At 35.0% G+C, this 14,988-nt stretch overlaps 1 protein-coding gene across 26 annotated transcripts in view; it reads left to right on the forward strand.

Moving 5' to 3' along the window:
- LOC106879639 (TNF receptor-associated factor 2) overlaps positions 1-14,988 on the forward strand; it is a 47,562-nt gene that overhangs the window by 11,760 nt on the left and 20,814 nt on the right. For all 26 annotated transcript variants that reach the window (XM_052965995.1, XM_052966105.1, XM_052966111.1 and 23 more), the window contains one exon: positions 13,558-13,648. In XM_052965995.1, coding sequence (XP_052821955.1) covers positions 13,558-13,648 — 91 coding nt within the window. The remainder of the gene's footprint in view (positions 1-13,557; positions 13,649-14,988) is intronic.

Raw genomic sequence — 14,988 nt, forward strand, 5'->3', positions numbered from 1 at the left:
CATACATACATACAGTTTCAATCATTCAAGCCTGCAGCCATGTTGGGGCACCACCTTCAATTTTTAGTTGAACGAATCAACCCAGTACTTATTTTTTAAGCCTGATACTTATTCTATCAGTCTGTTTTGCCAAACTGCTAAGTTATGGGGATGCGAACACACCAACACTGGTTGTCAACTGGTGGGAGGATGAGAGAAAGACACACACACACACAGATAGTTTACATTAATACATATACAGTATCCCATCAATGTTATAATACTTAATTCATTAAAATTATTAGCACATTAAATTAGTTGGCCTCATTTTTGATATTTTCAGTTTCATTAATCATAATGATACATTTACCATAACTATAATAATACTTTTATGAGTATTGTACGTGTTTTCTTTTTTCATAACTATAACGACCTTTAGGCAAAACAAACATCTCAAGTCGTATACAATATTGTTATTGGAAAAAATTCAGTCTTACAGCTGTTTCTGGGATATCCCCGAGTATGGGATGTTCTATCATCAGTTAATCTGTTACAGCACTTACCTAGCGTACCTAACCATTTAGATCGCCTGTGAACTAAACCCCCATACGTTGTGTGTGTGTGTATATAGATGTATATATATACAAACACACACACACATAAACACGACGAGCTTCTTTCAATTTTCGTCTACCAGATTCACTGACAAGGCTTTGGTTGGCCCAAGGCTATAGTAGAAAATACTTGCCCAAGGTACCATGTAATGGAACTAAACTCAGAACCATGTGGTTGGGAAGCATGCTTCATACCACACAGCCACACCTGTTTATCTATTTTAACATCTGGGGAAATTCTATTTTCATTTTATGAAACTGAAACAGACATTATTAACGGGGATTTTTTATTTTTTTTTTACATTTCCTGTTTTCTCAAAGTAGCTTTTGATTATTCCTTGTGACTCAATATCTTGCTTTTGCCAGTTACTTAACATTACTCAAATGTTTTCTGTCCCTTCTCAGGAATGATACTTATAAGATTCCTAATGGTTTTGAAGTGTCTTACAGTGAAAATGGATGCATAACAAAATGAGTGATTTATTAGTTTATCAAGTGTCTTCTATCATCGCCTCAGGACGAACTAAGCCTTGTGAATACAGTTTGGTAGTCAGAAGAAACTGTGCAGAAGCCCACGACATAGGCTTTAATTTTAAGGTAGCACTATTGTGGCACATGGGGTTTCAGGAAATCAACTTCAACAGTACAAGGGGTTGGTAGTTCCAGTAATGGATCAACTGGAGCCCTCATTTGTTGAAACTTGTGTGAATTAATAACAGAAATTTTTTTTTTTTTTTTCCTCTTTCTAAGAATAATCTTGGTAACAAAAGCCATTTGGCTGAAACTTAAACAAACTTCATCATTCTTGACAATATCTTCAGTATATGATCAGTGCTGAGGTCGATGTAATCAACTACTAAATTCATCCAAGATTTCAAGCCTTGTGCTTTAGGTGGAAGGCATTGCTGTGGTTGCTGTTATTATTATGGCATAAGGTGGTAAGCTGGCAGAATTGCTAGTACGCCATATGAAATGCTCTGCAGCATTTTGTTCATCTTTACATTTTGAGTTCAAATTCTGCCAAGGTCAATTTTGCCTCTCATCTTTTCAGGGTCAGTGCAATTGACTTATCCCCTCCCTGAAATTTCAGGCCTTGTGCCTATAGTAGAAAGGATTATTATTATTATCATAACGTGTTTGGCTTCAGTTATACTAACCATAAGCTGAGATACTGAAAAAACAAGTTGGTGCTATTAAATTGTATGTGAAGAATGATTTGCTAGTGATAGGGTGAGAAACAGAATTCTTTGGAGAATGTTATTAATATATTAATAGCAGTAGAAAATACTCAAATCGTTAGTTTAAACCATTTAATATGGTGTGTTGTTGTCTAATGATCTTTTCTGAGATATTTTGGGTGCATTTCTTGTAAAGGTTACTGTTGTACAGAAAACTTTGTGTAATCAAACCCTTCCTTATGGTAAATGCTGTTTCTTCTAAGAATAAAATTGTTTTGAATGCAAAATATGAAAATTTATTGATGAGACAGAAATTCCTTTTTGTAGATGATGCTGATTTTTTTCATAGTCTTGTTTCTTAATATTGTTTTCCCCCTTTGAATTCTAATGCAGGAAAATAAAAGAGGCAGTTGCATTTAGAAAAGTTCTGTTTTAATGATATTAATTGTCCTATAATAATTGAGTTGAAATGAGCTTATAACCAAAGGTGGGCACAGTTAATTGAAAAGTTAGCTTCATTAATCAGAAAGTTAACTTCAATAATTGTTAATCAGTTAATTCTTTAAAATGTAACAGAAGTTAATGATAAACCGTTAATGTTTCAGTCATTTGACTGTGGCCGTGCTGGAGCACTGTTTTTTGTCAAAGAAATCGACCCCAGGACTTATTCTTTGTAAGCCTAGTATTTATTCTATTGGTCTCTTTTGCCGAACCACTAAGTTTCAAGGGTGTAAGCACATCGCACACACACACACACACACTTACAATGGGCTTCTTTCAGTTTCCGTCTACCAAATCCACTAACAAGGCTTTGGTTAGCTTGAGGCTATAGTAGAAGACATTTACCCAAGGTGTCACACAGTGAAATTGAACCCAGAACCATGTGGTTGGGAAGCAAGCTTCTTACCAAACAGCCACATGTTTGTTTTTTCTTTCTTTCTTTCCAAGACAGTAGGGTCTGAGTCAAAAGAGACTTGGCTATTTTATCTAGCAAATAGAACAACTGCATGGAGGCCATTATGTGCTTATTTTATTATAGAGCAGAAATGCTACAGCAGCTTTGATGCAAACATGACTAAGGTTAGGGCTTAGATTCACAAGTATGGTTTTGGGTTCGAAGCCACTGCTTAGCACCTTGTAGTCTTTTCAGTGAAAAATGGTAGATGAAATAGTAAATATATTTAATCTTTGCTCTTTACAGTGGTAACTCCTTGCTCACTTATTCAAATAGAATTCCACCGGAGTGACCATTCTAGTTTAAATGGTAGGCTTAATATACCACCCATTTAACACTATCACCTGATCCTTGGGTGCCTTTAGTAGAGTCCAGTTTATTGCGAGAATCCAAACCTGGTTTCTGGTCTGAGGAGAACTTCTTCCCTTCCTCCTCCTGGTTTACACATTAAAAATAAAAGAAAAAAGAAAAAAACATCATAAATCATTAAAAAGCAATTATGTACTTTCGATCCAGCCAGTGTTGATTATGGTTGAATTTGTTTCTTTGAACTGTTATCTGGTTGCTTGACCTATTAGAAATAATAACTAAATCTCTCTCAAATCACACCATCTTTAAATAAAAAGAAGACATATTGAATAATGTAGTCTGCGATAATTCTCTGAAGACAGGATTATACTGGCTAGAGTGCCTTTGATTATATTATTATTTAGCTGTATATAATGTTAGAAATTTAATGCAAAACACCACAGTGAAAATTGTAGGAGTAGCATTGTATTTTGATGTTTAAAACAAAATGACAGGCTAAAACATATTATTGTTTTATATATATTGGGTCCTCCCATAAATAATGCAATTTTTTCAATTGCATGAACTAAAAGTCGAAGGGGAACAGGGTAAACTACCTGCATGAATTTACTATAAAAGCAGGTAGTAATTTTACCTTGTACTTATTCCTAGTGCAAGTTTTGAAGAGTGCAGTTCAATCTTAAGTTATTTTTTCAAAGCTATAATGGAAGTGACAAAGGAGTATATTCAGCATGTTTTGTTTTATGAGTTCAATAAAAACAACAATGCAATGGAAAGTGCAAGGAATATTAATGTAGTATTGGCGTTAGGAAGGGCATCCAGCTGTAGAAACTCTGCCAAATTAGATTGGAGCCTGGTGTTGCCATCTGGTTTCACCAGTCCTCAATCAAATCGTCCAACCCATGCTAGCATGGAAAGCGGACGTTAAACGATGATGATGATTTGACAATAAGCATAAGCTAGTGCCAATGGTGGCTCCAAAAATTCCTAACCAGAAACTACAACCTAGAAGACAAACCTTGTTTTAGAAGATCTGTAGAGCTTGACAAGGAAATCCTGCAAACCCTGGTGGAACAAAATTCCATTGTAACTGTTGAGGAACTAGCAGAGAAGCTTGGATTTAGTCATTCAGCTATTCATCAAAACCTGCATACCATTGGAAAAGTCAGGAAATTGGGTCAATGGGTTCCTCACAAACTTTCCAAGTCTAATTCGTGCAGAGAGTGACTGTGTACTCTTCTTTGCTGTCATGAATCAACCTATTTTGAACCGGATAGTGACTGGTGACGAGAAATGGGTTCTCTATAAAAATGTCAAGTGGCAAAGACAGAGAAATGGGTACTTTATAAAAATGTCAAGTGCCAAAGACAGTGGGTAGGGAAAGAAGAAACACCAGCACCCAAGGCTAAAGAAGGTCTTCACCTATGTAAGGTGTTGTTATCTGTTTGGTGGGATATGGAAGGTTTGGTCCACTTTGAACTTTTTAACCCAAATGAAACAATAACAAAAGAGATCTACTGCAAGCAACTTGGGTGGCTTAAGTCAGCGCTAGAAGAAAAACTACCATCTTTGTTTTCAAGATGAAAGGAGTTCTTTCACCAGGATAATGCTCAGCCACATACAGTGAGAATGTCATTCCAAAGGCTGGAGTAGTTTGAATGGGAAACAATGCCCCATGCACCATACTCACCGGACATTGCCCCATCCGATTATTTATTCTGCAATCTTCAAAATTACTTGGACGGAAAAAATATGAATTCTGTAGACGAAGTCAGAACAGTACTGGAGGAGTGAATTTTGGTCAGAACAGTACTGGACAAGTGAATTTTTGGAAGAGGGACCTTGCAAGTCAACCAGATAGATGGAAGAGCATTGTAGAAAATGCAGAAGAGTATATTTTAGATTAGAAATTAACTTTATCTTAATTTTAAAAGGTAAAAGGAGTATAAAACAACCGCATTATTTATGGGATAACATGTGTATATATATATATATGTGTGTGTGTGTGCTATGTAAAAAGCACCCATGCTAGTGCCCCACATAAAGCCCCATAAAAAGTACTCTGTAAAGTGACTGGCTTTAGGGAGGACATCCAGACACGGAAACCATACAAAAACAGACAATTGGAGCCTGGTACAGTAAACTGTCCAATCCATGCCAGCATGGTAAACAGATGTTAAATAATGCTGATAAATATATATATATATATGTGTGTGTGTGTGTGTAAGCAGAATGAAGCACATTGTTAGAGATTACATATGTTAAGTTTGGTTGATTAGTGCTGAACCAGGACTAAACAATTTACTAGCTGAAACAATCTGTGTTATGCATAGTCATTTAAAATGGATGTCGGAACATTTTCTGGTAGCTTATTTTGTTGGATGGCAAATTAGGCTGTTGTGAATGAAATAAGTTTCATATAAATTGCTTTCTTGATCATGTGACTACTTTTCTAAGGGAAATACCAAAGAAAATCTCATTTGTGTGTTTTTATATTCAGCTTTCGGAGTGAACAATAGAGCAAAATAATTAAATTGGCATTTACTGAGTTGGGAAATAAGCAGTAATGTTTTTCAGAGGCTAGCATCATACTCATATTATTTGTATGGCAGAAACTGGAAAGCAACATTTTATTTGCCCTGTGAAGTTTTGCTACTAATTAACGATTCAAAGCAATCTACTTAATTGTTATAATTATTAACAATAAAGCTGAAATAGTTCAGTAAAGGATTATTTAATCTGAAAATCTTAGGATACTCTTTTCTTAAAGCAAAATCCTGTAGAATCCTCTAGACTGGGCCACTTAGCAGTCATCTGTTACTTGTGATGCTAATTAAACTTTATGTTGCAATATCATACTGCTTGATTAGTTTTCTCTTCATCACAATCACTGGCGAGACAGAGGACTTGTGCCAAGCTCCAATGTTCTGCTTTGGCATGGTTTTTGTGGCTGGATGTCTTTCCTAATGCAAAAGTTAATGAAATACATTTTATGTGTTAGGTTTGTTGATATAAAGCAATAGCGATGTAGTCAAAGATTTGAAGACTAAAGTTGGGTAATCAAAAAATGTGTGGAAGTTCATCTGATAAACTGTACCACCTGCTCTTAGTGGTAGACTTAATCTTTTAGCTGGTTATCACCACTAACTGGTTCGTGGATGCCTTTAATGGAGTTTATTGTTGTAACCATTTGAGCTGAGTTTTTCTGACTTAAACTAACTCAATGTTTGCAACAACACATCAGCTGGGATTTCTTCGGTTATTTTTCTTGGTGGCTCTATAACACTCAGAGAAGGCTTTCTCAAAGCCATACATAAAAAAACTATAAAATATAAGTGGCTTAAGTATCTTATCGAGAAGACTTTTCATTCATCATCATCATCATCATCATCGTCTTTTAACGTCCGCTTTCCATGCTAGCATGGGTTGGACGATTTGACTGAGGACTGGTGAACCAGATGGCTACACCAGACTCCAATCTGATTTGGCAGAGTTTCTACAGTTGGATGCCCTTCCTAACGCCAACCACCCCGAGAGTGTGGTGGGTGTTTTTACGTGCCACCAGCACGAAGGCCAGTCACAATGGACTTTCATTATTCTTTAGAAAAAAAGTATTAACTGCTGAGAATATTGATTCAGTTAGTTAAGAAAATAATAGTTTTAATTTCAGTTTTATTTAGTATGACAAATTATAAATATTGATAGTGATGTTAGGGGAGAGATCATTGTTTATGATACAGTCTGTTAATAAAAGTAAATGTGTCAATGATATAACTGGCAGGTGTTTTTCATTTTTATCATAGCTTTGTGAAAGTGATGAAAAATAATTCCTGGTAGGAAAGAATGGTATAAATATTTTAGCTTGTGGTAGAAGTAAATTTAAGTGATTAAGGTGTGGCTCTTGATCTTTATTTCTTTCTCTATTCAATTTTCAAGACTTAGTTGAGGGATTTTTATTTCTTAATTGCTGAGAAAAGCCATATCAAACTTAATATTTTAATGAAGCATGATTACCATGTAATCTGATATTTTGCCACAGGCATTTTTCTTAAAAAGTTAACTCCATCTTGTCATCAGCACTTAACTATCTGAAATAATGTCATTTAAACCAGCCATATCTGGCTCAAATATTTGAACTGTTTTATGTTCAAACTGGCCAGACCTGGCCTTATATACCTACCCTACAATGTCATTCTAAAAATATAGCATCACACAAGATAATACATGATTAATTCAAAACAATGTGAATAAATATTACATTTGACATAGTAATCTGAGTGCTAAAGGGTTAAACTAAATTTTCCTACACATCCTTTGTTTTGAGATTAAATTTCATGAATTAACAATTGATTATATTTAATAATAATGAAATTATTGTGTATAGTGCTCAGGTGCACTACAACTCATCAAAGGTGCATGTACAGTACATAGAATTATGTACAAAAGCCAGGAAAGTGAACAGTATATGAGTCATGATATACATGTGCATGCGTATGGAGGGGGGATATCCGGTGTAGTGTTGGCAAATTTCAGGAAGCATGGATGTTTTAAAGGATGCACTGTCTTGGCAACTCACAACTGATGCAGGTAGTTTGTTCCATGCTTCAGCAACTCTGAGTGAAAAAAATGTTTCCAAAAGTCATGGGAGCTGTGCTGTTTTCTGACTTTGTAAGCATGCCCACATGTGTTAGACACATGGTGCTCAAGGTGGTTGTTGGCACAATGGTTAATAATTTTGAGTGTTTACCAAGTCAGTTGCCAGACATTGGAGCTTCAGTGTATCTATACCCAGGGAAGCAAAGCATTCAGAGTATGGTAGATGCCTGATGGAGGGTATTCACTTGGTTGCACATCTCTGAACAGTTTCCAGAAGGTCAGTGTCCTGAGCAAGGTAACGGTTTCAGACTGGTGATGCAAATTCCAAGTGTGGCTGTGCTATAGCCATATACAGCCTTAAATAGATAGCTGGAGAGCAGCTGACAAAGGTCTTGCTTAGTAATACCAAGACACCCTCAGCCTTCTTGACAATTTTAGAGATGTGCCATGTCCAGTGCAAATCGCTGCTAGCAGTAATGCCCAGGTCACATTCACAAGAAAACTTCTTGATAGTAGTGTTATGGAGAGAGTATGTGGACACTGGGCCCAAATGCAAGGAATCTTGCATGAAGATGAATGTAGGCTTTGTGCAAGTTTTATCTCCTTAAAGAAAACAGTTTCTATGTAGTCACTGAACCTGTTTGAAATGACATCCAAATTACTATCTTAAAGAAAGGACTGTGATGAAATCTCCAAGAAATAGAATTTGTTGGGGGTTTGGTAGTTATCTTTGTCATTACATTATTAGTCTTTGGAACAAACATCTTACAAAAATTATGATTGAAGGTTTTAATACAAATCCAAGCACTTGTGTATCAGAACTAGAAGAATTTGTAATTTTATAAATTGGGATCAGAAACTATTTCCCCTCTTTAATCTGAAGCAGAGATCATATTGGCAATTGATTATTGGGTTTATTCTGTTTTTGTTATTTTAAAATATTAAGTCCTAATGTCTTGTTGTACTACAACAGAAAATATTTTTCTCTCTAGAACTTAATTTAATTTTCTATCTTCTGAAGTGGAATATTAAATTGATATAATATTATTTTTGCTCACAAGAGAAACATATAATCCCATAGTATCCATCTACTTAAAGAGAGAAAAACTTACGTTTTCTGAATTTGAAAGGCATGTAGTTCCCTATCTGTCAGCTTTCTCTCCTATGATTATGCTGACTATATCCCACTTTACCATTACTATATTTTCAAATCTGTAAACCTTTGGAAATTCCTAACTTTTTTTTATAGGTAATATATACTCAGTCATTCATTAGTGTTGCAAATAAATGTTTTTTCTGTTAAGAACCATTTCTGTATGTGTAATATTTGAGTCAGTCTTCGATGGTTTACAAAATTTAATAAGTGCAAACTAAGATCATAGGTGCACTTGTTCATTTGTTGTTACTTAGCTCCAAGTTACTCTGATTAAGTGAGATCGAACTTTTGGTTAAAGATATTCCTGTTGTTTTACAATAGTTTTCTTTCCTATCTATTAAAGTAAGCACATTCACACACACACACACACACACACACACATATATTTACAAGGGGAACTTTAACCTACCAAATTCAATCACAAGGCTTCAGTCAGCTTGAGGCTGTAGCAGAAAACACTTGCCCAATCTAAACTGCATTATTTAATGTGTATCCTTGTCCTTACAACAAGGGAGCATGATTTAAGAGAGATTTAGTTGCCTATATTTGGTAGGCAGCCAATAATAGTATCCTTTGTTAAGTCCTGCTTGCCTAATTGTGTTTTAAATGAGGATATAATCAGTAAACAAATTAAAATGGAACTAAAATAAGCTTATCTTTCCAAGAAATTAACATTAAAATTCATAGAAGTCACATGAGATCATAAATGTACTTACTCATTTGTTATTTTGTTTGAGGTCAGCCCTGATCAAATAGACCTAGCTGTGGTTCGGTCTGTTTGGTCAAAGATGTTTATTCTCAGTTGATTCATCTAAATTATTGAAATTCATCATTAGAAATGGTATCCTCTCATGAGTGATAACAGGTTTCTGTTCTGGCATCATTTACATATGATATAACTGTACAAAAGTGAATGCCAAGATAAAAATAAATGGAAATGATAAGTCCTTGTCTTTGTTACTAACAACTTGCTTAAACTAAACAAGTAATATAATAGTATTTTTATTAAGCATGAATCTGCAGTTATTGACTAATGAAATGAAAAATTGTATTAATGCCTTTTGCTACTGAATAAGTAATATTAATTAGACATATAATGATACAACACCCATTGACAGCAATGAAGAGAGTTTGAAAGGTTGGCACAGTAAGGGGCAGCTAGCCATAAAACCTTTTGCTCTAATTACATAGATACTATGCATGATGTTTCTAATACTGACTTAACTTATGATAGTATAATACACACTTGGAGTATTGTCAAATTTAACAAAACTAATTTTAACTTGTGCCAGCTGGGGAAGCCCTATGCAGTTGTTCAACTTGCTAGATATAGTAGAATATTCTGAAATATATCCTACTATATTAAAGAGAGCACACACTGGACAATGTTGTTTCTAATATTAAAAACCCAGAAAGGATTACAGCTAGAATGTTTTTAGTCAAACATCCAAGAAAGCAAGCTTGGGGCTAAACAACAAAATCAATAATTATCACTTCGCTATTATTTTCCTTGCTGGCATGGGTTGGGCAGTTCAACACTGTAAGTTGATTTTTATTCAGAGTTATTGCCCTCTAAGTTGAAGTTGGGGGACCATACCTTGCTCATGCATCTCAGTTTTGGCATAGTTTTTATGGCTGTATGCCATAGAAATTAAAACAATTAACTTTTTGGGTGTCCATTGTTGATAATGATAACTTTTGTTTTTCAATTCCCCCCCCCCCACTAAGATGAATTGCAGGTTATGTGTTATTTGCCATCTTTGCAGTGTTTTGAATACACACTTCACATGTCTAACAAATAAGAGTAGCCACACAGTATCGACTCTTGGATGGGTGGATGCAGGCATACTGTCAAACTCTGTATGTTTCTCACTTTGTCTTGAATTCATATGCATCATCTCTCGATGTGTAGTCTGGTTTAATGTTAGATGCTCATAAGTTTATTGAATAATAATAATTCTTGATGGCTGTCTTTCCAAAACAAATGACAAAGGGAATAATCAACAACAACCAAAAAAAAGCTTAAAACCGTCGCCTTCCTGGCACTTGTGCCAGTGGCACGTGTAAAGACATTCGAGCGAGATCATTGCCAGTGCTGCTGGATTGGCTCCTGTGAAAGTGGCACGTAAAATACACCATTTTGAGCATGGCTGTTGCCAGTACCGCTTGACTGGCCTTCATGCCGGTGGCATATAAAAGCACTCCACTACACTCTCGGAATGGTTGGCGTTAGGAAGTGCCCTTCCTAACGCCAACCACTGTAGAAACTCTGGCAAATCAGATTGGAGCCTGGTGTAGCAATCTGGTTCACCAGTCCTCAGTCAAATCGTCCAACCCATGCTAGCATGGAAAGCTGACATTAAACGATGATGATGATGATGATATCTCATTAATGTCTATCATCTGAACTTTTTGTAAATAATCATTGTAATTCAGTAATTTTCTTTATGAATCATACACTCCTTATCTACCAAAATGTCTAAATAGCTAGAGATATGGACAAACATGGTTACAGAGGAGCAGTGACCTATTTAACTCATTAGTGCTTAAACCAGCCATATCTGGCTGAAATATTGTTTTGTGTTCAGACTGGTCAAATCTGGCTTCTTGCATCTACCCTACAATGTCATTCTAAAAATAAACAATCACATCATCAAAATGTCAAAGCTGTGAGATTAATGCATATTTAATTCAATACATTTGACAGGATAATCTCAGTGTTAAAGGGCTAAATATAGATTTAACTCAAGAGGAATTATATTTGCTCATTTAGATCTTATGCAATCAGTACAGAACATTTGCATTGTTCACTGATAGTGCTATGTAGTTTATATCTTTACTGACTCATGTTCAAAATAAACTAGGTGTGTTCAACAGTCTATTTCAGTTTTGAAATAAATACTATGCTATTGAGTTGCCTTCTGGTAGCATATCTTTGTAATTGATGCAATTATTTTTATTTATTGCACTAGCACTCCAGTAATCTCCCATAAGGTGTGTCCCCTAGAATAATTTTTGCTTACTTAAAGTTCGTTACATTTATTTCCACTCATGGATTATGAAGTGTGATCATCTAACTTTCATGCGTTCCTCTAAGAAATTAGCATTGCAAATGTTACTGAGAATAAAATGTTAGGTTGGTAAATGTAACTAAGTAAAGATGGATGAGAATGTCGAGTTGTCACCAAATGTAACATAGAAGAGAGTCCTGTGTTTTTGAAGGATGAATGAGAAAGAGATAATGAAAAGTTCTCAAATAAGCAAATTTATTCTTAACTATAAGAAAGCTGTTAAAATCCAAGAAATGCTTGATTCTCAGTTTAAAATTGAATATAGGTTTGTTTTTGTTCATATGTACAAAATAGAATTGCATGTTTGTTATTTATATATTTGTTGTTGCCTCACATAGTGTGTAAGCTTGAGGAAATATAATGCAAGTTGTGTGAGAATCATTTTTTACAGCCTGCCATTATTATTATTATCATTATTATTATTATTATTATTATTATTATTATTATTATTATTATTATTAAGGCAGTGAGCTGGCAGAATCGTTAGCACACCAGGCAAAATGCTTGGCGGTATTTCACCCATAGCTACATTTTGAGTTCAAATTCTGTCAAGGTCAACTTTGCCTTTCATCCTTTCCGAGTTGATAAATTAAGTACCAGTTGCGTACTGGGATCAATCTAATTGATCTAATCTATCTCCCTCAAAATTTCAGGTCTTTTGCCTATAGTAGAAAGGACTTATTAATATCATTAAGGCAGTGAGCTGGCAGAATCGTTAGCATGCCGGATGAAATACTTAGCGGTATTTCGCCCATCACTACATTCTGAGTTCAAATTCTGCTGAGGTCAACTTTGCCTTTCATCATTTCAGGGTTGATAAATTAAGTACCAGTGAAGCACAAATTTCAAGCCTTGTGCCTATAGTAGAAAGGATATTATTATGGCACGTAAAAACACCACTTGAGCGTGGCCATTGCCAGTACCGCCTGACTGGCCCTCGTGCTGGTGGCACGTAAAAGCACCCACTACACTCTCGGAGTGGTTGGCATTAGGAAGGGCATCCAGCTGTAGAAACTCTGCCAGATCAGATTGGAGCCTGGTGCAGCCATCTGGTTCACCAGTCCTCAGTCAAATCGTCCAACCCATGCTAGCATGGAAAGCGGACGTTAAACGATGATGATGACTGAGAGGACAAATATTCCAGTCGTTATTAAGGCAAATTCTAGTGAGAGGTTCAAAGTGAATCTTAGTTACATGAAAAATAAAATGTCCCAGAAAGTTCTTCGTGCATTTTGTCAATAAAATCAAGCAGAAGTTGGTTTTTGAAGCTACCCAACAATTTATCAGGGCAGCCACTAAATATTATTGGTTGAAATAATGGGGAAAAGTGTGTCTACCAGCCTATATAGGCAGTTTAGCATTTGCAGCTATTACAATACCGAATATGGTATTAAGTATTGTATTATTTTCTAAAAACAATGCCATAATCTATACCAAAATGTTGAGAATCAATTACTAGAAGATATGACCTATTGTACAAGTAAAACAAAATACATATTTGGTATTCAAAATTGGGTATTAGGGTCAGTTTGGCAGATTATTATTCAGTACTTGTCTACCAGACTTTAGTATTGGAATTTGAAGAATTGTATATTCATAAGGCCTTTTAATGACATCTCATATAGAACAACTCTCTTGACATGGGTTCATTTGTCTGAAGACACATCTTGTGGAATTTATTTTATTTTCTGTCTTACAGGGATAGCATCTGTGAAAAATGTCTGGAAGATGTGTCAAATGAATCTGATTCCATTGATCCCACTATCAGTATGCTGATTTCCAAAAACGAGGTATGTCTTTATAATTTTTGTATTCGTCTTGATATTAGTTATCAGGACAGTGAAACTGATCAAAACAGAACATTTCTAGATTAAATACTTTACATTATTTTGCGTTCCATGTTCCAAGTTTAAATCTAAACAGTTGACTTTGCTCTTCAATAAAGGTCAGTCATATGCAGTGGTTGATATATTTGTATCCCCTCTGTACAAAAATTGGTCTTTTGGCTTAGTAAGAACCCAACGTTGAAAATTTATCCTTATCTTTCTCTGAAATATATTTTTTCTTTATACTTAAAAAATATTAAAATTTCTTTGTTTCTAAGATACTGACTGGGCTACTGAACAATGAATGAACAGATGAAACTTTGTGGAAACCTTTTTATGTTGTCTTAGATAAAATCCAATTTGGAAAAAGTTTATACTAGAATTAATAGAGATTACCACTTGAAAGTAATATCAACATGATATGTGTTAATGCTCCTCTCATAACTTGTTGCTTGTATTAGGTTTAAATTACATTTAAGAGAAAAAAAAGATTGACTTTGTACCTTGAAATGATTTTGAGAGAAATAAATTTGTTAAAGATTATGGAAATTAACAATTGAATGACTAGTGATAGGAAGGTTGTCCAATTAAACAAATTCCATAGCCTCAGCTTCCTTTAAAAGTTTAAATATTATTTTTGTGAATATCAAAAATTCGTAGAGCTAGTATTTTACTGATTTCTTTAGCATTTACCAGATAAGAGACAAATAGCTCCCTTGTTTAAATGCTAGTCTAACACAAGAAAGCTTCCCTGAAGTTCTGATACCTAATCTTGACAGCTAAGGGAAGGATATAGAAAAAATATTTTAGCCCAAATTTGAAACAAAATTACATGAATTTAAGCTCAAAGCAAGAATTGGCAATCCAGTACCTCAGCTTTTATAATACACACTGGATTTTAGTACTTTTACTAAAACATGTTTTTCGGAATATTGAGCTAACACTACTATCGTAATAACTCAATACCATAACCTTATTTTGCACTGTATTGTTAATAAAATAAATTATTTGGTATATTTGTGATGTTACAAATTATAGCATATGCAAATCAGCTTTTCTTTTTATTGTTTTTTTTTTTATCATCATCATCATCATCATCGTTTAGCGTCCGCTTTCCATGCTAGCATGGGTTGGACGATTTGACTGAGGACTGGTGAAACCGGATGGCAACACCAGGCTCCAGTCTGATTTGGCAGAGTTTCTACAGCTGGATGCCCTTCCTAACGCCAACCACTCAGAGAGTGTAGTGGGTGCTTTTACGTGTCACCCGCACGAAAACGGCCACGCTTGAAATGGTGTCTTTT

This window comes from Octopus bimaculoides, chromosome 1, assembly GCF_001194135.2.
Source record: "Octopus bimaculoides isolate UCB-OBI-ISO-001 chromosome 1, ASM119413v2, whole genome shotgun sequence".
NCBI lineage: Eukaryota > Metazoa > Mollusca > Cephalopoda > Octopoda > Octopodidae > Octopus > Octopus bimaculoides.